This window comes from Chaetomium tenue (assembly GCF_020726465.1).
Source record: "Chaetomium tenue strain MPI-SDFR-AT-0079 chromosome Unknown F5144scaffold_6, whole genome shotgun sequence".
Classification (NCBI taxonomy): Eukaryota; Fungi; Ascomycota; class Sordariomycetes; order Sordariales; family Chaetomiaceae; genus Chaetomium; species Chaetomium tenue.
The window spans coordinates 3,971,919-3,992,746 of NW_027117334.1; the positions used below are offsets into that span (position 1 = coordinate 3,971,919).

At 57.2% G+C, this 20,828-nt stretch overlaps 8 protein-coding genes and 1 non-coding gene across 9 annotated transcripts; 5 read left to right on the forward strand and 4 right to left on the reverse strand.

Moving 5' to 3' along the window:
• The first annotated feature begins 869 nt into the window (after nucleotides 1-869).
• F5144DRAFT_373065 (GPR1/FUN34/yaaH family-domain-containing protein) lies at nucleotides 870-2,399 on the forward strand. Its single transcript, XM_066784525.1, has 3 exons — nucleotides 870-1,384; nucleotides 1,454-1,879; nucleotides 2,097-2,399. Exons 1-3 carry the CDS (start codon nucleotides 1,014-1,016, stop codon nucleotides 2,191-2,193), a joined length of 894 nt encoding a protein of 297 aa, XP_066640561.1. The 5' UTR covers nucleotides 870-1,013; the 3' UTR covers nucleotides 2,194-2,399.
• A 1,394-nt stretch (nucleotides 2,400-3,793) lies between these two features.
• On the reverse strand, nucleotides 3,794-3,904 carry F5144DRAFT_t158. Its single transcript has one exon. It is a non-coding gene; the product is annotated as a tRNA-Leu (tRNA).
• Nucleotides 3,905-3,977: 73 nt separating this feature from the next.
• F5144DRAFT_584525 (uncharacterized protein) lies at nucleotides 3,978-7,029 on the reverse strand. Its single transcript, XM_066789622.1, has one exon. The coding sequence runs from the start codon at nucleotides 6,549-6,551 to the stop codon at nucleotides 4,176-4,178; it is 2,376 nt and encodes a 791-aa protein (XP_066640562.1). The 5' UTR covers nucleotides 6,552-7,029; the 3' UTR covers nucleotides 3,978-4,175.
• A 134-nt stretch (nucleotides 7,030-7,163) lies between these two features.
• F5144DRAFT_373095 (type I 3-dehydroquinase-domain-containing protein) lies at nucleotides 7,164-10,378 on the forward strand. Its single transcript, XM_066784526.1, has 2 exons — nucleotides 7,164-7,685; nucleotides 7,788-10,378. The coding sequence occupies exons 1-2, from the start codon at nucleotides 7,490-7,492 to the stop codon at nucleotides 10,322-10,324; spliced, it is 2,733 nt and encodes a 910-aa protein (XP_066640563.1). The 5' UTR covers nucleotides 7,164-7,489; the 3' UTR covers nucleotides 10,325-10,378.
• A 467-nt stretch (nucleotides 10,379-10,845) lies between these two features.
• F5144DRAFT_373097 (general substrate transporter) lies at nucleotides 10,846-12,719 on the forward strand. The gene is made up of 2 exons (XM_066784527.1): nucleotides 10,846-11,905; nucleotides 11,963-12,719. The coding sequence occupies exons 1-2, from the start codon at nucleotides 11,011-11,013 to the stop codon at nucleotides 12,676-12,678; spliced, it is 1,611 nt and encodes a 536-aa protein (XP_066640564.1). The 5' UTR covers nucleotides 10,846-11,010; the 3' UTR covers nucleotides 12,679-12,719.
• Nucleotides 12,720-13,376: 657 nt separating this feature from the next.
• On the reverse strand, nucleotides 13,377-14,781 carry F5144DRAFT_373122 (uncharacterized protein). Its single transcript, XM_066784528.1, has 3 exons — nucleotides 14,274-14,781; nucleotides 13,552-14,198; nucleotides 13,377-13,487 (listed from the first exon to the last, which is right to left on the reverse strand). Exons 1-3 carry the CDS (start codon nucleotides 14,524-14,526, stop codon nucleotides 13,392-13,394), a joined length of 996 nt encoding a protein of 331 aa, XP_066640565.1. The 5' UTR covers nucleotides 14,527-14,781; the 3' UTR covers nucleotides 13,377-13,391.
• A 1,460-nt stretch (nucleotides 14,782-16,241) lies between these two features.
• F5144DRAFT_497180 (xylose isomerase-like protein) lies at nucleotides 16,242-17,327 on the forward strand (the record flags this gene model as incomplete). The annotated part of the gene is made up of 1 exon (XM_066786190.1): nucleotides 16,242-17,327. The coding sequence occupies one exon, from the start codon at nucleotides 16,242-16,244 to the stop codon at nucleotides 17,325-17,327; it is 1,086 nt and encodes a 361-aa protein (XP_066640566.1).
• Nucleotides 17,328-17,707: 380 nt separating this feature from the next.
• On the reverse strand, nucleotides 17,708-18,247 carry F5144DRAFT_496874 (Dehydroquinase; the record flags this gene model as incomplete). Its single annotated transcript, XM_066786172.1, has 1 exon — nucleotides 17,708-18,247. The coding sequence occupies one exon, from the start codon at nucleotides 18,245-18,247 to the stop codon at nucleotides 17,708-17,710; it is 540 nt and encodes a 179-aa protein (XP_066640567.1).
• Nucleotides 18,248-19,194: 947 nt separating this feature from the next.
• Nucleotides 19,195-20,512, forward strand: F5144DRAFT_496063 (uncharacterized protein; the record flags this gene model as incomplete). The annotated part of the gene is made up of 6 exons (XM_066786131.1): nucleotides 19,195-19,375; nucleotides 19,435-19,486; nucleotides 19,554-19,856; nucleotides 20,073-20,144; nucleotides 20,209-20,340; nucleotides 20,404-20,512. 6 exons carry the CDS (start codon nucleotides 19,195-19,197, stop codon nucleotides 20,510-20,512), a joined length of 849 nt encoding a protein of 282 aa, XP_066640568.1.
• Nucleotides 20,513-20,828: the final 316 nt, after the last annotated feature.

Here is a 20,828-nt window from a genome sequence, read left to right on the forward strand (position 1 = left end):
CTTGCGGAGTATACCCACCGATGGGCCAGGCATTTTCCGTATTTCTCCCCAGGGCCTTCTTCAAGAAAGTTGCGAGGCACGGCACAGCACGAACAAACACGTATCTCTACTGTGTAGGGTCTGTAGCGTGTCTTTCCCCTTGCTTCCGGACCGAAAGACCCCAGGTTCTGCAAGTTGGAGACCGCACCGGAGGAAAGCATTTTCTCCACCTCTGAGGGATCGGGGGCGGAGATTCCCTCGCGTTAGCGTGGGAGGGCAGCTCCCATTTTGTCAGCACCCCGGCAGTGCAGGGGACCTCCATGATTTTGGAGACCTTCGTTCCTGGCCCTCTGCCGCCCAGTGTTCCGCTTTCTCGTCTGAACAGCGAGGGCGAGTGAGGGCTATCCTGCCCTACTGTCCCCGCGGGCTCCAGTCGAAACGGCCGTTCGGAACGGCCTGTACAAGGAAGTAGCCTGCCCCGCAGACCACCAACGGATTCGGTACCTTCCCCGAGCTCCCGTCGAACCGCCAAGTGACTGTCACTGAGATGGTTCGGAGGGAACGACGGCGCACATCAACCCCGCTGTAATATCCCGCCTGGCCGTAGCAGACCCTGGGGTTGCGAACCTTCGAATATCCATCTGTCCGGGAATATGCAGCTCGACCCTATCACAGACCGCTCCAGACTGACACGGGTTGGGTGGGCAGGGGGTGTGGAGGGACCCTGGACTCCTCGACCCGCACATCCTGTCAATGGCGTGCCGCCTGATTTGACGATCCCCTAGCGATCGTTGCTTGCTGCCCTTCTCTGCACGGCAACCCCAGCACCAACCGGCCGTTGTGTATCGTCGGGCTCTCTTGCCGTATATGAAGGTCGTTACCCCCGGTGTTGTTCCCTAGGCCCCCTTTGACCTTGTGGCTACTCTCCTCCTACCTACCCTACCGCACAGACTGGTGGTTTGGGATCAAGCACAACAGGGCCAAATATTTTATTATATTTCCCGAGGGTCTAATTCATCGGTACGGAACACATAATGGCCGACACGGTGCAGACGACGGCGGCCGAGAAGGATATCGCGCAGACGACGGGTGCTGCGACGCACAATGGCGTGAACCCGGCGGTGGTGCACCGCGGCTACGACCCCCGGAACCCGATGGCCAACATCCACGCCGACGACCAGGCCCGACTACCCGCCTTCGGCGGTGAGTTCCAGCCCGGTCTCTACCGGTCGGTCGAGGCGCGCAAGTTCGCCAACCCGGCGCCGCTCGGCCTCTCCGCTTTCGCCCTCACGACCTTTGTGCTCTCGGCCGTCAACATGAACGCGCGCGACCTCACTGCGCCCAACATCGCTGTCCCTCTCGCTTTTGGCTATGGTGGTCTCGTCCAGCTTCTCGCCGGCATGTGGTAAGTTCAGAACGCGCAAATCAACACATACACGCCCCTAGCCGGACATTGTCTGACAATTGCGCTCAGGGAAATGGCTGTTGGCAACACCTTCGGTGCCACCGCGCTCTCGTCCTACGGCGGTTTCTGGATCGCCTACGCCATCCTGCTGACTCCCAACTGGAACATCGTGGGCCCCGGCGGGCCATACATCCCCTTGGACGACGAGGGCAAGGTCGTTTCCAACATGGCTGACTCGGCACTCGGTCTCTTCCTGACGGGCTGGTTCATCTTCACCACCATCCTGCTGCTGTGCACACTGCGCTCGACCGTCATGTTCTTCATGCTCTTCTTCACCCTCGACCTCGCCTTCCTCATGCTCGCCTGCGGCCACTACGCCAAGGACAACGGCGTCGCCGATGTTTCCAAGAGGCTCACTCAGGCTGGTGGCGGCTTCGGCATGCTCGCCGCGTTTTTGGCGTGGTACAATGCCTTTGCCGGTATCGCCGACAGCAGGTATGTTGTACCCCCCATCCTTGTTTTTTTCTCTTCCTACCGTCATCATCACGATGTGTGGTCTGCCCCAAGCCTTTCCTGGCCATCCCTGCATGAGGGCCAAGCCCAGCCATGGCGCGCCACTGGCGTCACCCAAGAGAATGCCCAGCTTTTGCCCTGTTTTTTTGAGCCGCACATGAAGCATGGAATGGATTGGCTAACGCAATTGGTTTCACAGCAACTCCTTCTTCCTCATCCCCGTCTTCCACTTCCCGTGGTCTGAGAAGGGCCGTGAGGCCAGGCTCGCCAAGACGAACAGCCACGTGGCTGCCTAGACGGCATGAGACCGGGATGTTGTCTGTCGTTGCTGTTTTTAGACGTTGATTTTTTGCTGGATTGCGTGTGTTTTTTTGTGTGTTTGTGTGAGAGCGGGATCCGCAGCCGCTGCGTTGTGCTCCGCGGAGAGCGACATATGGTCCATGCATCGCATACCCCGTATCGCTCTTCGAACGCGGCGCAATTGTGGGGTGCGGATCTGGGAAACCGGCAGCGTGGAGTGGATTTAATGCGCGCGAAGATATCCGCTGTAATTTTATTATACCAACAAAAGAGAGAACGGGCAAGTGGTTTCCCCCGCGCGCTATGGATCCTTGACGGTGGAATCGAACTGGGTTCTGGACCTTCGCTTCTGGCGGTGCTCTCTCTCCACGTTTCCACTCTCCAACAGCGCTTTCCCCGGTTTCTGAGATGAAGGACCATGCCCTACACAACTGCCGTCAGAGGGGATCGTCGTATGACGGTGGAGGCGCTGGTGTCAGTTGTGGAGAGCCAACCTCCTTTTCACAGCTCCGCCCGTCCGCCTCAGGTTTCTATTTTCTCCAGTTTCTGTTGCGGGGAGGCGGGCTCGGCGTCCTGCTCGCGGTGTGCCAGAACAGCAACTCCGCCCTTGGCGCACGTGTGGCCAAGCTCCCCAAGCATCAGACGAACCGCCGTCTCCAAGTTCTCCTCACAACGACGTCAGCATTTGGAGTTTTCAACGAACACGGTGTGTGTTGTGGGAGTGTGACCCACGATCGTGTTGCACTGATTACACAATTCCATTCACACCTGCTGCGTTCCGTCAGACCACAGATGGGCAGCGACAGCGGGGATTTTTTATTGCCATCCAGCTAAGCCATTGTGTAACCAGCCGACCGGAAAGTCCACTCACCCCAAGTTCTTACACGGGGGACGAGAACGGGTTGCTGTCCCACCAGTTCATCCTCCCGCCATCGTGTAAGACTGTGGCACAGAACGTGCGTCCCGTTCTCATGGTAGGCAAACAACAGACTGTTGTCTTCTCTCCATCCCAGTTGTGTTCCTCAGCATCATCTCAACCATCTACCCTGTCGTCCTAACACCGCGTCTGTCCCACGGCGGCTCTCCCCCGTCTCAGGAGGTCGGCTGTCCACATGGCGATCTCCAAGCAGCTCTAGGGCAGCCAGTCATCGTGGTAGACACGGAACTTGCCCCCCTTGTCATGGAGATCTCGCCGACATAGCGTTGACTTTAAAACGCGGCGCTGAAAAATGCTTACTCAGAGCCATATGTAGGTCCAGATACTCGTTTCTGCGCCCCAGGTCGCATGTATATAGACCCATTTGGAGCAAAATTTTCCCAACCCCGGCCCTGTCTCAGATGCCTTCCTGCTCATCACGGCCACATTCTCGGTTCAAATCTCAAGACTAGGCAACACTTCGGTGATGCCGGAGCTAATTGTTCGGGGACAACTAATGTAAACGCAGCCTAAGCCAACATAGGATAGCCACATGGTGACCACGTGGACGCAATGTCGGAGAATAACAAAAAGAGATTTGGGGATCTACACTCTAGCCCGTCCAGTCCGGTTAAGCTACCGCACCAAAAAGTGAAGTTTACCCACATGGGAAAAAGTTATGACAAGAGTGGGATTCGAACCCACGCCCTTTCGGACCACGGAATCTTTGGGTAGATTTGGATTAAGGGTAAACCTTAACGTGGCGCCTTAGACCGCTCGGCCATCTTGCCTGTCTCCTTGTTGTTGAATAGGTGAGTGCTAATTGACTACATCTCCGCGCCTGACCTTCACGACGCACCACGCAACCACCACAACTCTCCAACGCCCCCACAAAATCCCAAAAGGTTTTACCCAGCATTTTGGCAATCACATAATGCACTCACACCGAGGAGGCTGAAAAAAATACATCTAAAAATCTTCGATGCATTGATGCGCAATATAGTAAGCCTAAAAAAATAAGCTCAAAATAAGCTCAAAATAAGCTACAGATATCTATCCAAGCTATGCCCCCCCAAACCCGCGCGTCAAAATCTCCGTGATATCACAACCCGGGGCAAATCCAAGGTTAGTCATAAACTGCGAGTCGACATCCACCGCATCCGTGTATTCAATCGCAGCGAGGTCGTCCAGCAGCGCATCGACGTCAGGGCTCGGCCCAAGCCCTGTCGGCGGGATCAGAGGGTATGATGGATGCGTTGATGTCGCTGTTGTGGATATCCCGGGCATCGTGGCCATGCCCGTTCCGCCGGGATGGTGTGCGTGCATGTCGCTGCTGCCCTGTGGTATTGGCATCGACGTGTTGGGAAATGTGTTTTGGTAGAGACCCATGCCTGGGTTCAGAAATGAGCCGTATACCCGGTTGCGCGAGTCTGATTGCCGGCGGTGTCTTGTGGCGAGGGTATTGTAGAGGAGTGGTATAGAGGGTTCCGGGTAGTCCATCAGGGGGTTGCTTGGGGCGGAAGAGTACGCTGAAGTCGGTGACTCTAGCGTGTCTTGTGTTGATCGAGAGACGGCGTCGAGTCGTGGGCCTCGGACGCTCGAAGCCCGCCTAGCCGTGGGCTCTCGTGAAGAGAAGCCCGTAACCAGATGTTGCAGCAGATCTTGGTTCTGCCTCCCGCACCGGAGAGCGTATTCCTCGTTCGCGAGCGATGCGATACACGCGGAAAGGAAAGAAGGCGTGCTGGACCGCCCGAATTGCCGCTGGTATTGATCTAGTGTGTCATGCAGCAGGAGCAGAGGCGTTTCTGCACGGGGTTCGGCAAGGGCGCGAGCCCAGAGATAGGTTGCCCGGACCCAATAGGGCGTTGGGACTGAGATGGTCCCACAAGCTTGGGAGATGACAAAGTTGCTGATCGGTAGACTTGGGTCTATCGCCTGTTGTAGTTGCGTGGCAAACGCGTTCGGCGCCCCTCTCGGCATCGAACCTTGCCTTCTCATCGTTCTTTCTTCGGCAACAACTTTGACAATGGCGTAGAGTTGGTTGAATGTGCTCAGGCGAAAGGCAGGGCTTCGGGATGAGCTGGAACCCACGTTTCCAGGCCCGAAACCTTCGCATGGCGTCCATGGTTCCCACTGGTCAGGTCCGTTCTCGGAAGCCATCGGCAAGGCAGCGAGGTCTTCCGCCCTCAGGTGTGGCGGTCTGCTGCATCGGACGGAGAGAATCGTGTCGACCAAGAAACAAGACATCAAGGCCAGCCCCATCCTCTGCCCGTCTTGATCTTGAGCGCCGTCCTGAATAGTGTTGGGGTCGAGGAGAATGCGGGTGGCACAACCAATCAACAGCCCAGCGCTCGTCAGTCTGTCCTGCCCCATGTTTACCAAGCTGAGCAGCAGGAATGCGCGAGCATGGTGGGATTGAAACGGCCCGTGCTCCGATGGGAGAAGCCTTCGAGCGGTGTCATAGATGTTGCTTGGGGAAACCTCAGGCGGGTGGGTGTAATGCGACGCAGGGGGCTTAGAGTTACCAACATCCTGGGAGGATGCCAGTGCCAACGCAGCCCAGAGGACGGAATGGGCCGCAGATGAATCGTCTTTTGGATCAACGGTAAGCCCGTCGTCTGGGTAAGCATACGAAGCTTGGAATAAGTCTTGTTTGTCGAGAATGGGCAGCCAGGAATGCGTGTAAGAAAAGTATATGTCCAGTAAGCGCCAGTGATTGGCGGGGAGCCGAAGACGTCCCGGGGCTGCTTGGAGAGGCTGATATGTATCGTTTGACGGCATCTGACCGGGACGCTCAGTGCCCGGTGGGCAATGCCCAAAACTCATTCGCCTAGATCTGGGGGTGTCCTGGGTGGTGGATTCCGCGTCTGGTGCAACGATATCAGTCTGGCCGTGTGCTCGGGCGGTATCGCCTTCCGTATCGGTTCCATCTGCCGACGGAGAGAGTGCACCTCGGCCAGGCGAGGGCGCCGTCTCCCCAGATAGGATGCGGTCTATCCCTCTGTGGACCCGGCTTTTCCTCCACCTTTTCTGCAATCGGTCCGCCCCGCCAGGGTCTTTTCCTGCCAGGAGTGGGAGCCCTTGGCCGCCCTCTTGGGTGAGGTGGGCGCTGAGGGTCTCCTCACTGCCAGGTATCTTCTCAAATACCCAGCCAAGGGCTAGCTCAAGGGTGCGGATGTAGCCAGTCTGGACACCCCTCTTTTTGGGGCTCACCTCGTAGGTACATGGCCGGTTCTGCGATATACAAGGGTGACATTGGGGTTGTTTACCGTCGCATCTCTCGCGTGCCGCACGGCACTGATCGCAGGCCCTCGACACCCTCTGCCGTTTGGCGGGAGCGGGCTGGGCTGCAGGTACCAAAACCTCAGGCCGGGGAAGGGGAACGTTGTTTGGGTTGTTGGGTGTTTCGGCTTCGGTCACCCTCCGCTTCGGTGGCATCGCAAAGGGGGTGGGTGAGCCTAAAGGCCGACGTAGGAAGGATCACACCAACACCGCAGTCGCCGATGTACCATATCTGTCGGCTCAGAACCATAGTCATCCGGGGTTGGTGTTCTTCAGGTTCGGAAGAACACAGTGCCGCCGGACCGGGTTCTCTCCTAAGGCTGATGAAGAAGGATGGAACCTGAGATTGGGGTTTGCGGAGAAGTTCTGGGGAAGTGGTCCGATGTTTTGGCTGGACCCTCTTGATACCGTATATTCGGCTGCGGTCGCGGGTGTGATCTCTGCGTGCCGACCGCCAAGGTTACGCGTTCGGGCTGGTCCCCGGAAAGATACCGCGCACCCCAGAACCGGGTTTCTCAGATCAAACTCAAACCCCTTGGATTGAGGACAATTGCGCCTGCGCTGCCAAGTTTGTCTCAACCATGTCTCGTGTGATGGGACCGGTTCACCAAGGTGAGGATGGCTCAGTGGATGCTGCAAGAGGGGGAAAAGCAATTAAACGAGTGGGGCTTTGCGGGGTGAACAATCATCCCCACATTCCCCACCACCAGCTGCCTCGGGGCCGTTGAGGACTGTCAAGCTGCCTCTGCCCTGGCAGCACTCGCTTCTCTCGGGTCTTCTCCAAACTCAAGCACACGGCAATTCAGACATTGCGACTCGCATTTGCGCACGCATTCCCTTTCTGGTCCAACTCATGACCACTACGGGAACTGTACCTTTCCTTACGCACCTTCCCTTGATCGATTGGGTGGATTGGGTGGATTGGTCGATGCTTGTCTTTGCCGTTGCTAGTTGACCCCGGGATTTGGCCTCTCGGGCCCGGACGACAGACAACCTTTCAGTCAGGTCACCTACTGCCCGGTCACATCCAGTACCTCGCCGTAGATGTTTCCCATTTCCTTGGCGATTGCCGTGTCTGTATCGCCAGCAGGATCATGACATCTCCCGCTGCTGCTGCTGGCGTCAAGCGCTCTTACGCCGCGATGGCCTTCGCCTGGGACGGCCAACCCCAACCCCCCCCCGTCGAACCACGCCCAACGTCCCGGCCCTTCTCCTCCGAGAGCAGGGGTCCTGTGTACCCCGCGTTGCTCCATGCAGCGCCGACGATTTCGCCCGGACCATCCCCCGGAGGTAAGGCGTTCTAGAGTCCCTCCGCCGCCGACCGTGCTGCACCATCTCTGCCCCCCCTTCCTCACTCACCTTCGGCCAAGCATCGCGGCTAATGTTTCCTAGAGTACCGGTCGGCCTACCAGGTTCCACCGCGCAAAACTTCCAGCTCGTCAACAGCCAGCTACGATGCAGACACATCCATTATCATCGCCGGTATCCGGGGCGCCGGCAAGACAACGCTGGCGGTTATAGCCTCCTCTGCCATGAACCGAAAGGTTGTTGATCTTGAAATGGCTTTTCGCGAGGTGACCGGTCTCTCTAGTCCGGCTTACAAGAAGGCACACGGCGCCGTGGCTTGCCAGGCCCGCGAAGTTGCCATCCTCTACGAGGTCCTAGGGAGGCATGGCAAAAATGCTGTCATCGTTTGCTCGTGGATTGAAAGGGATATCCAGTCGGCCCTGGAGGGGTTGGGGAAAGTCCACCCTGTCATCTACATTCTCCGCGACCCCAAAGCCATCCAGAGCCACCTAAAGATTGAAACCCTCCAGAAAGCCAAGGACATCCTGGGCGCAAGCAGCACCTTCTTCAGAAACTGCACGCGCTACGAGTTTTTCAATGTCTCGGAGGATAGCAGCATGCCTGACGAATTCACAAACGAACGCCTTCCCTCGCCTTCCGCTGACCTTGACCGGCCTACGGCACCGTATCTGACGCTAAAGCGAGCTGAGAGGCACTTTCTCAAGTTTCTCTCGTTACTTCTGCCGAGCGGGTCCATCCCTTTCAACGAGTCAGCCTTCCCTCTGGCCTGCGTTCCTGCGGAAGTGAGGCGGTTCACCTACGCTATTTCTGTGCCGCTCTCGTCGTTAGCTCGGGGCGACATCGACATCCAAGAGTTCGAAATCGGAGCCGATGCCATAGAGATCATCGTCGACGACCTTGTGACCGACTACAGAAACCAGTTGCGGTCATCAACCGACATTTCCTCGCACCGGGCCAGTGAAATAAGCCGTATCGTGGCCCAGTTCAGGCGGGACACCGTTATCCCTATCTTTTTTCATGTGCCGTTCCCGGAAGCGGCACTCTCTAACGAATATTGGCGGTCTCTTTACCTGTCATACATTCGTCACGGGCTACGCCTTGCACCCGAATACATCACTGTCGATTTGAGACTAGACAGTCCCCTACTCGCAAGTATCATCAACGCCAAAGGAACCTGCAAAGTTGTGGGCAACCTCCAGTTGGAGGACGCAGACGCTCCCCTGTGGGACGCTCCATTATGGCGGTCGTACTATGAAAAGGCCCAGGGAAGCGACTGCAACCTCGTAAGGTTCACGAGGAGGGCGCTTAGCACCGCTGATAATCTGGATGTGCGGTTAATCCACCACGCCGCCGAGTCAACCCCGGGGCCAAAGCTGCCACTCATTGCCTACAACACGGGGGTACTGGGCCGGACTTCAGCGTGCTTCAACCAGATTCTCACATCGGTTCTGCCAGAAGGCTTGCAAAAAGAGAGCAATGGAACAACAACCGATGCCGCCATGGCCCTGCGACCGTCACTCACAGCCCGGGAGGCGACGGGGGCTTTATATTCATCATTCTACTACCACCCGATGAGACTCTACGTCTTCGGTGCCAATGTTAGCTACAGTCTGTCTCCAGCAATGCACAACGCTGCTCTCAAGGCCTGCGGCATCCCCCACCAGTACGAACCTCGCTCTTCAAGCACCATCGCAAACCTACAAGAGCTCGTCAACGATCCTCACTTTGCCGGCGCCTCTGTGGGGCTCCCTTTCAAGGTCGAGATTATCAGCCTGACGCATTCCCTCAGCCGGCATGCCAAGGCAATCGGTGCTGTTAACACACTGATCCCCGTGCGGAACCTTAATCCTGACGGCAGCATCCCTGACGATGCAGTAGTATCCGACGGCGGCAATCTAGCTAGTTCGGTGAAGGCGCTTTACGGAGAGAACACGGATTGGATTGGTATCCGCGCGTGCCTTCGTCGCGGCCTCTCTCCGGCTAACGCCGTGCGGCCTAGCAGTTCCGGGCTCGTCGTCGGGGCCGGTGGGATGGCCAGGGCCGCCGTCTACGCGATGTTGCAGCTCGGAGTCAAGCACATACTCATCTTCAATCGGACACTCGCCAACACCGAGAAACTCGTTTCACACTTCGAGACATTGTTGGCCCGTAACGGACTCCCGCTGTTTAGCTCCAGTACCGGGTCCAAGGAAAGGGCAAGATTTCATATTATTCGGTCTCGCGACGACCCCTGGCCAGAGGGCTACAAGCGCCCAACCATGATCGTCTCGTGCATTCCGACGCACGGCGTCGGAGGGAGTCCAGCACCGGAATTCACGGTCCCGGCTCAGTGGCTGGAGAGCCCGACCGGCGGTGTGGTTCTGGAGCTTGAGTATAAGACACTCAACAGCCCCCTGCTGGAGCAGGTTCGAAAGGAGGCGCATAGGGGTTGGGTATCCATGGATGGTTTGGACTTGCTTCCAGAGCAAGGCTTTGCCCAGTTTGAGCTCTTCACGGGCCGTCGAGCGCCGCGGCGTTTAATGAGACGGGAAGTCTTCAGGGCGTACCCTGACGACCATGGGCGTTCCAACTTTGCGCAACTAGAGCCACGGCTTAACAGCATAGTCACACAAGAATCTTGAAAGACTTGGCATCTGCAGCTTTGAACAAAAAATCCCAGTGGTCGAGTGCTAAGATGCTCCATGTACAGTCAAAGCGTCTTGCCAATTTCAGGGCCAAGCCGGCGACCCTAACCGGCCAGAAATGGATACCATGGCCGGTCGGTACGAGTATTTCGGGAATCTCCGCCGTGGTCGGCTGACGTTGACTCCGGCAGAGCATTCATCCCAAATGCCGGCATATCTGCCCCTAGCGTTTCCCTAAGGTGGGGTTCCCCAGGATAGGGGTGACAGCCGTTAGCAGTGCAGCTTGCGGGGAACGCCGATCGACAACAACTATTGGTTTTCCGAAAACTATGATTCGCCATGCCGGCTTCCATTCCATCTTCTCCATGCTGTCTCCGGTGTGGGTTCTACTCCACGGTTCAACATTTTTCATGTGGAGGCTTGGCCCCTACCAGACCCACGCGGCAACCTCGTGGAAAGGTAGGCTCCGAGTGTTTGGTAACGACAGGATGCTGCGCGGACCGTGCAGGGGTTAGCCGAGTTCCATGATGCCCTTCGTGTCATACCTATATAAATCTGAGTAACCTGGGGTTCACCGAGACTACCCCAGTTACCCCAGACTGAACCACCTTGCTTCCCCGTGGGGTGCCATCCGACTGTTTTCCCTTGGACAGGCAGCAGACCTCATCGTTCAGACGGCCCCGATGACGCTCCTCGAGCTCAAAGAAGACAGGCCGACGCCCAAGGCCGTCTACAACTGGCGAGTCTATGCCTGCGCCGCTGTCGCTTCCTTCGCGTCATGCATGATCGGCTACGACTCGGCCTTCATCGGCACCACCCTCGCCCTTCCCTCCTTCACCGAGGAGTTTGACTTTGCCTCGTACGACAAGGACGCCCTCGCCCTGCTGCAGTCCAACATCGTCTCGGTCTACCAAGCGGGGGCCTTCTTCGGCAGCCTCTTCGCCTATGTCACCAGCCACTTCCTTGGCCGGCGCAAGTCGCTGTTCGTCTTCTCCAGCGTCTTCCTCGTCGGCGCCGGCATCATGCTCGCGGCGAGTGCCGAGAGGGGGCTGGGCCCGATCCTCGCCGGCCGCGTCCTGGCTGGTGTCGGCGTCGGCGGCGCGTCCAACATGGTGCCCATCTACATCTCGGAGCTGGCGCCCCCGGCCGTCCGTGGCCGCCTAGTTGGCATCTACGAGCTTGGCTGGCAGATTGGCGGCCTGGTGGGCTTCTGGATCAACTACGGCGTCAACACGACGCTCGCGCCCACCCGGTCCCAATGGCTTATCCCCTTTGCTGTTCAGCTCATCCCGGGCGGGCTGCTGTTTATTGGTCTCTTCTGGATCAAGGAGTCGCCGAGGTGGCTGTTCGCCAACGGCAGGAGGGAGGAGGCCATGAAGATCCTCTGCTGGATACGCAACCTCGAGCCCACCGACCAGTACATCCTCGAAGAGGTTCAGTACATCGACAATGACATCGAGCGGTTCGAGAGGGAGGTTGGCAAGGGTTTCTGGAAGCCATTCCTTGCGCTCAAGCAGCGAAAGGTTCAGTGGCGCTTCTTCCTTGGCGGCATGCTCTTTCTCCTCCAGAACGCCAGTGGTGAGTAGTAACTTGGACTCTTTGTATTGGAAACGGCGTGACTAATACTCTCGGCAGGTATCAACTCGATCAACTACTACAGCCCAACTGTATTCCGAAGCATCGGAATCACGGGCACCAACACCGGGTTCCTGACGACGGGCCTCTTCGGCGTAGTCAAGACCGTCCTCACGATCATCTGGCTGCTTTGGCTCGTGGACCACGTGGGGCGGCGCCGCATGCTGTTCATCGGCGCGGCGGGCGGCTCCCTGTGCATGTGGTTCATCGGCGCCTACATCAAGATCGCGGACCCGTCGTCCAACCAAGACGGCGGCGGCGGCATGTCCAGCGGGGGCATCGCGGCCGTCTTCTTCTTCTACCTCTGGACGGCCTTCTACACGCCGTCGTGGAACGGCACGCCGTGGGTGGTCAACTCGGAGATGTTCGACCAGAACACGCGCTCGCTAGGCCAGGCGTCCGCCTCGGCCAATAACTGGTTCTGGAACTTTATCATCTCGCGCTTCACCCCGCAGATGTTCCTCAAGATGGAGTACGGCGTCTACTTCTTCTTTGCGTCGCTGATGCTGCTGTCGATTATCTTTGTCTATTATCTTATTCCCGAGACCAAGTCAATCCCGCTGGAGTCTATGGACCGCTTGTTTGAGATCAAGCCCGTGCGCAAGGCGAACAAGCAGCTCATGGAGGAGCTGGGTGCCCACAGCGCTGAGGACGCTTCGTTGTCGGCGGATGAGAAGGCGAAGCAGGGCCACCTGGAGAGGACGGAGAGCGTCTAAATATGGGCACGGTGTGGCAATGGGGATATTGGCTGTTTTTTGGTAACTGGGGGGATAGGGTCGTGGAGGCTAGCTGCTGGTTTAAATTATCTGCGAGGGCGATTGTTTTGGTAATGCCGTCGATAGCAAGCGTGGACTTGTGTTCAATCTACATCTACCTTGCTGATTTAATCATGGTGATAATTGTGATGTCTCTTGCTGCTTCTCTTCAAATTCAAGTCGAGTACGCCCGTAGATTGGAAGCAGCGAAAGGCCACATCAAGCCCGAGGGCACGCCGCCCCAGCCCAAGCGCCCCTCTGTCCACAACAACCATGGCATCGCCATTCTTCAAACCACCAATAAGAGTGGACATGAAGCGTTACGGGTTGCTACTACGATGTTGACCGGTACATTTGTGGTGTGCCCTTCGCTTCTCGCTTGCTCATGGCGGTTTGTTCTTCTCCCCGACTCATGATATCGAGCCACGGCCGACATTCACCACATCAGGCATCCAATAACTCGTTTCGTATATCGGCTCATGTGCAATGTGAGTTCTACAGTTCTAATCCACAAATTAACGCAGATTATAACTACAAGCTTATCTGAACGCAATGTTCAGGGGCAAAGGGGAAACCGTCGTCACCAACACAGCAATATCACGATCGGGTCTCACTCTACTACGTCAACACCACGCCAACATAAATAAAAAATGATAATATGGTATAATATTTAGTCAAATCTTAGAGATCTCAGCTAACTTCGCAGCAATCACCTTCTTGACCTGCGCAACGGGGAGCTCACTCGTACTCCTACCAGTCCAGTACTTGTCCTGTCGACGTAAACTCGGTTAGCAGTGATAACCCACAACAGCAGAATCAGAGTTGTCAACTCACCTGCTCAATCCCCTGCCATATCAGCGCCTCAGTACCCAAAATAACCTGCCAGCCCGTCGACTCCGCCAACGCCCCAAGCGCCGTGTACGGCGAGGGGTTATAGCACATCTCCAAAATCGCGCCCTTCCTCTCCTTGCGCAGCATCACCTCCGTAATCCTGCGCAGGGTCTTCTCCCCCTCGGTCACGGGCGGAAAGTCCGGAATACACGCGACAATCGCGCCCGGCGCCTCCAGCCCCTCCGCCTGCTCCACGCTCGCAACATGCACCAGGCGCGCCCCGTACGCCCGCTGCGTGCACTCGGCCACCACCGCATCAATCTCGCGCTCGTCGCGGCTCACCACGTAGATGCACGTCGCCCCCAGCCACTTGTGCAGCGCGTAGACCGCCGACCGCGCCGCGCCGCCCCCGCCCACCACCATGGCGGGGCGGCCTGCGTAGAGGGACCGGTCGGGGATGTTTTGCACGAATGACTCCCGGATCCCGATCACGTCCGTGTTGGCGCCGCAGAGAAGCAGGCGTCCGCTGCCCCCGTCGCGCCGTGGGCGCAGGAAGAGCGTGTTGCAGGCGCCGACGTCCCGGCATTCTTCGGTGAGCTCGTCGAGGTGGGGGATGATGGCGACTTTGTGGGGCATGGTTACGGAAGCGCCTGGTTGGGGTTAGTGAGATGGGTGGTAGTGTGCGGGGGGTGTGGTGTGCCTGGGGAGGCGGGTTGGTGACATACCGTAAAACTTGGGATGCCGTATCAACCGGAGGAAGAGGTCCATGTCTGTTGAGTCGAGGCGGATCTGCTCCCAGTTCAGGCCGAGGCCCTTGTAGACAACGTCATGTAGGAGGGGGGACATGGACGCTGTGAGCTTCTGGCCGAACAGAAAGCCATGCTTGTCGAGCTGGTCGATGTGGGACCTGAGGTCCAGCAATGAAGTTTGTTCCGGCTTCATCGCGGTTGTGGTTGTAGTTGTGGTTGTGGTCAACATGGCAGGTTGGTGAAGGCTGGTGGTGATGATGGGAGGGCGGTTTTGTTGGTGATAGAGGTAAGATGCTGAAGTTGAAGGTGATACGGGTTGCGGTTACATGTAATCATGAGAAGGAAATGGTGGTCAAGGCTATCTTTGTGTGTTTCTTTCATCAAGTGACCCTGCAACTCTCAACACCACCTATCTAACCCCCACCCACGGTGCCTCGGCCTCGGATTCCGAAGAGGGAGTGGTGGGGTTGTTGGAGATGAGACCCAGCAAGGCGGAAAGCCGTTCAACCCGCCAGTCGCTGATGAGTTTGACCTGGAATAAGATGCATCCACCCCCCTGCAAACCCGGGATGCAGCAGCGGCAACCCGATCGGCAGGGACTGTGCAGCACGCCGTGTCTCCTATGAGTAAACTGGAGTTATATCAGTAGTTTGAGCCTGGCACACTGTCAAAAGCGCACAGATAATGCCTGTGATAACAACATGAGAGGGGAAGATCAGGCACAGCACACTGTGCCTTCATGCCATGCACGAGACAGCTGGCACACCAATACCCCTGGCTAAATATTCATCCAGTGGCTATTGGCTGCAAAGGAGGCGCCTCTTCTCTATTCTCCACTCCATCACATCACTCCCTGCCTATCATCCCCACTGCGAACCATTCCGTCTTTCTGGCTCACGCCTTCCTTCTCCTGAATGTTGAACCTCTGACTCCCACCAGGATGAAACCAGAGGACGTCATTTAAGGGGAAGAAGCATCTCCCTTCCTTCCCTCTTCTGCTGATTCTTCTGCCGCCCAAGCGCATACTCTCGCTTATCTTCGGCTCCCATCGCTAATCTGAGATGCCGCGTGCTTAGCTGCCTTGTACGCAGTGCACGGTGCCTGCCGCATTGGTGACGTCTGTCCAGCTCGTTTGTACACCGCTAAACGCCGCTGTGCTACTTGCCACAGGGGAAAGGGGAATCTTTCAAGGATTCCCGGCCGAGAAAGAAGCGGTGATACTGCCCTTGCATTGCTTCTTTTTGAACCTGGACTCTTTTTTGTCCTGCCCTTGTGAAAAACTTAAGCCCAAGATCCTCAAAAGGGCAAAGGGGTCCCAAACAACAAGTCAACAGTTCTATGTCAAGGGTCTACTGATAGAAATGTGTAGGTAGGCAGGCAAAGCCATGGCGATCACAGCCTTATCTGACGGTATACCGCAAGGCACTTATAAGTAGCCAGTTTCAGCTGGCAGCCCAGCATGCGAATAGGAAGATATCTGTCGAGGTGATGAACAAGGGCGGTAAACGCATAGCCCAACCAACTGTCACTTCACCAACAGACACAGAAGAAGCCTTGGGTAGTAAGTAGTATGTTCACTTTCTTTCACACCCTGGGTGTTAAGCTCCCCACACTTCTCTCCAGTATTACCTTCCAGTCCTGTGTTGTGCCAGGTCCAAGTGCCTTCCCTTCCATCCCATTACCTCTCACTCATTTAAGATCTGTCGAGCCCCTCGCCTCCTCGACATTTCTCACATGCACTTAAATCCCCCTCACAGCGTTCCTCGACGAAAAATTCTCTGCCGAGCCCTAAGTACCTTTCAGCGGCAAAATATATAATAATTTATTCTCCCACTCTTGCCAGCACATCCCACTCACCCACCTGCTGTTCGCAACGCGGGCCGCACCCAAGTTGCTCACTCTTCTTCGTATCATTCTTCCTGCCTCTCCCTAACGCCAGCCACCATGGTGTGCAAACTCGGCATTACGTCCATGTCCCTTGGCCGGTGCTATGCCGGTCATTCATTTGTTGCGAAGCTAGACGCCGCCCAGAAGTATGGGTACCAAGGCATCGAGCTGTTCCACGAGGACCTTGCCGACGTCGCTAAGGGTGGCGACGAGTCCATGTCCTCGAGTGGTCCGTCTCAGAAGGCCCAACTCGCTGCCGCTCGCGAGATTTCTCGCCTTTGCAAGGACCGCGGTATCGAGATCATTTGCCTCCAGCCTTTTAGCCAGTACGATGGACTTGTCGACCGCAACGAGCACCAGGAGCGGCTGAAGCAGCTTACGTTCTGGTTCAATCTCGCCCGCCAGCTCGGGACCGATATCATCCAGATCCCCGCCAACTTTCTTCCGGCCGACAAGGTGACGGACGATTTCACCGTGATCGTCTCGGACCTGCGCGAGGTCGCTGATATGGGCCTGGCTATGAACCCGCCCATCCGCTTCGCCTACGAGAGCCTCTGCTGGAGCACCCGCATCGACACCTGGGAGCTCTGCTGGGGAATTGTCCAGCTTGTCGACCGCCCCAACTTCGGCATGTGCCTCGACACTTTCAACATCGCCGGTCGCATCTACGCCGACCCGCTTAAGTACTCGGGCAAGACGGTGAACGCCGAGGAAGCCGTCCGCGACTCGATCGCTGAGATGGTGCGCATCGTCGATGTCAACAAAGTGTTCTACGTCCAGGTCGTCGACGCCGAGCGCCTCGACAAGCCGCTGCTCCCCGGTCATCCCTTCTACAACGCCGACCAGCCGGCCCGCATGACCTGGTCTCGCAACTGCCGGCTGTTTTACGGCGAGCAGGACCGTGGCGCTTATCTCCCTGTCGCCCAGATCGCCAGGGCCTTCTTCCACGACCTCGGCTTTGAGGGCTGGGTCAGCCTGGAGTTGTTCAACCGCCGCATGGCCGACACGGGCGCCGATGTGCCCGAGGAGCTCGCCAGGCGCGGCGCCATCTCCTGGGCCAAGCTTCAGAAAGATATGGGCCTTGCGGTTGAGGCCAAGCCCGACCCCAAGCCCGATGTGAACCGGGTATTTGCGTCGCTGTAGATGGCAATGAATCTCCTTCGGTATTCTCGGCGTTGGCGTTTGTGAGGAATACTAGGCATGGGCCGGTCGAGCCTCGGTAGACGACGGTAATGAGGGCTGGTAGACTGGGATTCCTACGATGGACAGCTTAGACATGTACCTAATACCGGGCATGAGCTCGGATCAGCGACAGCACTTGTGTTTCCTGTTTCTCGTTTCCTGTTTCTCGTGAGGGCAGTCTGTAACCCTAATAATATGATAGAGCAATACCCCCTAAATAACATGACCATGCACCCCTTCCGTTCTGCCCTCCGTTCCATTCCCTCCCTTCTACCCACCAAACCCCTCCCATCCACCACAACTCCCCCATCTATCAACCCCCTCCATCCACCAACCCCCCCCTAAAGCTTCCCCCTCCCCCCCCTCCCCTCCCTCAAAAACCCCACCCCAAACTCCACCGCCGCCCGATACCCAAACACCCCCATCCCGCACACCACCGCCACCGCCTTGTCGCTCAAGTAACTGTGCCGCCGGAACCCCTCCCGCCCGTGCACGTTGCTCACATGCACCTCCACAAACGGCACCCCCACCCCCAGCAGCGCGTCCCGTATCGCGACGCTGGTGTGCGTGAGCGCGCCGGGGTTGATGATTATTAGGGAGGGTTTGGGTCCGGGGGAGTCTAGAGTGGGGGTGGGGGTGGTGGTGGTGGTGGGGTTGGGGGGGGTGTGGCCGGCGGCGGTTTGGATGCGGTCGATGATGGCGCCTTCGTGGTTGGATTGGAAGGTCGAGAGGGTCGCGCCGAGGGAGGTGGCTTGGGTGCGGGCGAGGGATTCCACGTCGGCGAGGGTGGTGTGCCCGTAGATGTCTGGCTCGCGCGTGCCGAGGAGGTTGAGGTTGGGGCCGTTGATGAGGAGGATGTGGGGGGAAGTGGGTGGTGTCATGGTCGTGGGTGTGGTGGTTGTGGTGGTGATGGTGTTTGTGGTAGTAGTGATTGTGGTAGGGGGTCAAACAAGGGGTTTGTTTGTATACAAAAGGCATACAAAGATCTCACTTAGGTGAAGGGGAAGATGGAACTAAGTGAGTTGTGTCTTTTTCCTAGCGGAATGTGTTTACTCTTATGTTGTATCTTTGCAAGAATGAAAACATCTCATCTAAGATGCTAACCACATACGCGCCAACGTGTCCCAATACCCGATCTCACCCGCGCGCTTTTGGCGTTTCCTCAGCTGCTGTTTTACTGGTTCCTATAATTCCTGCACTTCATGCCAGAAACCCCCCGGCCCTCCATAACACCAGCTGGTACCCACCCTCCCATAAGTGTTCACCCGCCGTCAAACGGCTGTTCCGGGTTACATCCCGGCAAGCAGCCGGCCCCACTCCGCTTGCCACTCCCGGATGAAGACTCTCCCGGCGGGTGCCGATTCGCGACGACCTCGGAACAGGTGATGAAAACGTCAAGCGAAAACCGGGAAACTCAAGCACCACTAGATTTTGGTATGGCGAGTCTCGGAATGGATGCTATAGGGTTACATTATGCTGTGTGCTGTATTCATATGACCATTGCCCCCTTCGTCATCCTGGAAAGCAACACACGCGGCGTGCCCGCCGATCCGGGGAAGCGGGTCAGGAGGCACCCCGGACTGAACGTGGCCGCTAGGATCCGGGAAGGACGGAACATGTCCGCCGTCGAGCTCGGCTTCCAGCGGCTCTCTGTCACGGAGTCCCGGCGAAGCTTGGTTCCGGCCGCCTAGCTCCGTTCACGGATGTTCTACTGGGGAAATGACTCCTGTTACTGTCCGAAAAGGCTGGTTTACCTCCAATAGCTAGTCAACTACACAAGTCAAACAAGGTGTAGCACACTCAATCAGCCCAAGTGGTAACAGTAAACATGCATACCAAGTCGCTCACAGAAGGGGAGCTGGACGAGATCTACGCCTTCGCTGTACAACTCGGAAAAGATGCTGGCAAGCTGCTCCTTGACGCTGCCCAATCGAGGTTCAACGGCGAGAACACACAAGAAGTGGTCGAGAAAGACAGTTCGGTAGATATTGTAACAAAAACCGACGAAGGTGAACCAAAGTCCCCTCTGCCAGTCACCTACCCCCCGGGGCTCTAACATCCCGTACAGACGTGGAAGCCTTCATCAAGACATCCATCCACCAAAAATATCCCAACCATGCGTATGTCACCCTCCACCCTCCACCCCGAAACCCCCCCCCTCCAAACTAACAACCCCATCACCCCCAGCTTCATCGGCGAAGAGACCTACTCCCAAGGCCCATCCCGCGCCTACCTCATCACCCCCACCACACCCACCTGGTGCGTGGACCCCCTCGACGGCACCGTCAACTACACGCACCTCGTGCCCATGTTCTGCGTATCCATCGCCTTCGTCCTGCACGGGCAGCCCACCATCGGCGTGATCTGCGCGCCGCTGCTCAACCAGCTGTTCACGTCGTGCCGCGGCCGCGGCGCCTGGCTCAACGAGACGCAGCGCCTGCCGCTGGTGCGTAGCCCGGTGCCGCCGATGCCGGTGGATGCGCCAAGGGGGTGTGTGTTTGCGTGCGAGTGGGGGAAGGATAGGAAGGATCGGGAAGAGGGGAATCTGTATCGGAAGGTGGAGAGTTTTGTGAATATGGCGGCGGAGGTGGGGGGGAGGGGCGGGAAAGGGGGCATGGTGCATGGTGTGAGGAGTTTGGGCAGGTATGTGGTGTGGTGGTTGGTGCTCCTTTTGGGTTACTGGTTTGCTGACGGTGGGATAACAAGCGCGACGTTGGATCTTGCATACACGGCAATGGGGGCGTTTGATATTTGGTGGGAGGGTGGGTGTTGGGAATGGTAAGTTGAGAGGCCTCGGGAAGGGGACTGAATGCCCACCATGGGATGCTAATGACGTTTCAAGGGATGTCGCCGCTGGTATTGCCATCCTCCAAGAAGCCGGCGGGTTAGTAACGACTGCGAACCCGCCCGAGGACTCCGCGACCGCACGGATAGAGGACGTGGGGTTGGGGAGTCGCCTATACTTAGCGATACGGTGAGTAGTTTTCTAGGTTGCCCCCATACCCCATCACCGAGTGCAGTGCTTACTCCTTTGTAGTCCTGCAGGACCCTCAGCCACGGAGTCAGGACGAGAAGGGCAAGAGAGGACCGTCCGGGAAGTGTGGCGGCGTGTAAGAGAGCTCGACTACACTCGGCCGGCGGCTTAAACTGCTGTAGTGGATATAGAGGATACTAAGTCCGACGTCTTGTATCCCAAGCTTCGAAGAAGCGACGAGATAAGAGCAAAGGGGCGTGGCATTAGAAGAAGCTGTGTTAGCCGGAAGTAATGAAACCAAGCCCAGATACAGTGTCACTCGCGGCGTATAAGAATCTCACATGTTTGGAGACTGGTGGTTAAAGAATTTTGAACTGCTTATTCAAGGCACGGAGGCCGTTTGGCCCGTCTTATACAACCTGAAAAAGTGATTTTCCAGGTATAACTGGTATCGTTGAGCGAGGTTGTGAAGGCTCCCTGCCGCCCTT

Coding starts and splice junctions, on each gene's coding strand:
- F5144DRAFT_373122 (XM_066784528.1), bottom strand. CDS start 14,526: ATGTTGACCACAACCACAACTACAACCACAACCGCGATGAAGCCGGAA. Junction 14,199..14,273: donor ACGGCATCCCAAGTTTTACG/GTATGTCACCAA, acceptor AACCCCAACCAG/GCGCTTCCGTAACCATGCCC. Junction 13,488..13,551: donor TATGGCAGGGGATTGAGCAG/GTGAGTTGACAA, acceptor TTACGTCGACAG/GACAAGTACTGGACTGGTAG.
- F5144DRAFT_373095 (XM_066784526.1), top strand. CDS start 7,490: ATGACATCTCCCGCTGCTGCTGCTGGCGTCAAGCGCTCTTACGCCGCG. Junction 7,686..7,787: donor GCCCGGACCATCCCCCGGAG/GTAAGGCGTTCT, acceptor AATGTTTCCTAG/AGTACCGGTCGGCCTACCAG.
- F5144DRAFT_373065 (XM_066784525.1), top strand. CDS start 1,014: ATGGCCGACACGGTGCAGACGACGGCGGCCGAGAAGGATATCGCGCAG. Junction 1,385..1,453: donor CAGCTTCTCGCCGGCATGTG/GTAAGTTCAGAA, acceptor AATTGCGCTCAG/GGAAATGGCTGTTGGCAACA. Junction 1,880..2,096: donor GCCGGTATCGCCGACAGCAG/GTATGTTGTACC, acceptor TTGGTTTCACAG/CAACTCCTTCTTCCTCATCC.
- F5144DRAFT_373097 (XM_066784527.1), top strand. CDS start 11,011: ATGACGCTCCTCGAGCTCAAAGAAGACAGGCCGACGCCCAAGGCCGTC. Junction 11,906..11,962: donor TCTCCTCCAGAACGCCAGTG/GTGAGTAGTAAC, acceptor TACTCTCGGCAG/GTATCAACTCGATCAACTAC.
- F5144DRAFT_584525 (XM_066789622.1), bottom strand. CDS start 6,551: ATGCCACCGAAGCGGAGGGTGACCGAAGCCGAAACACCCAACAACCCA.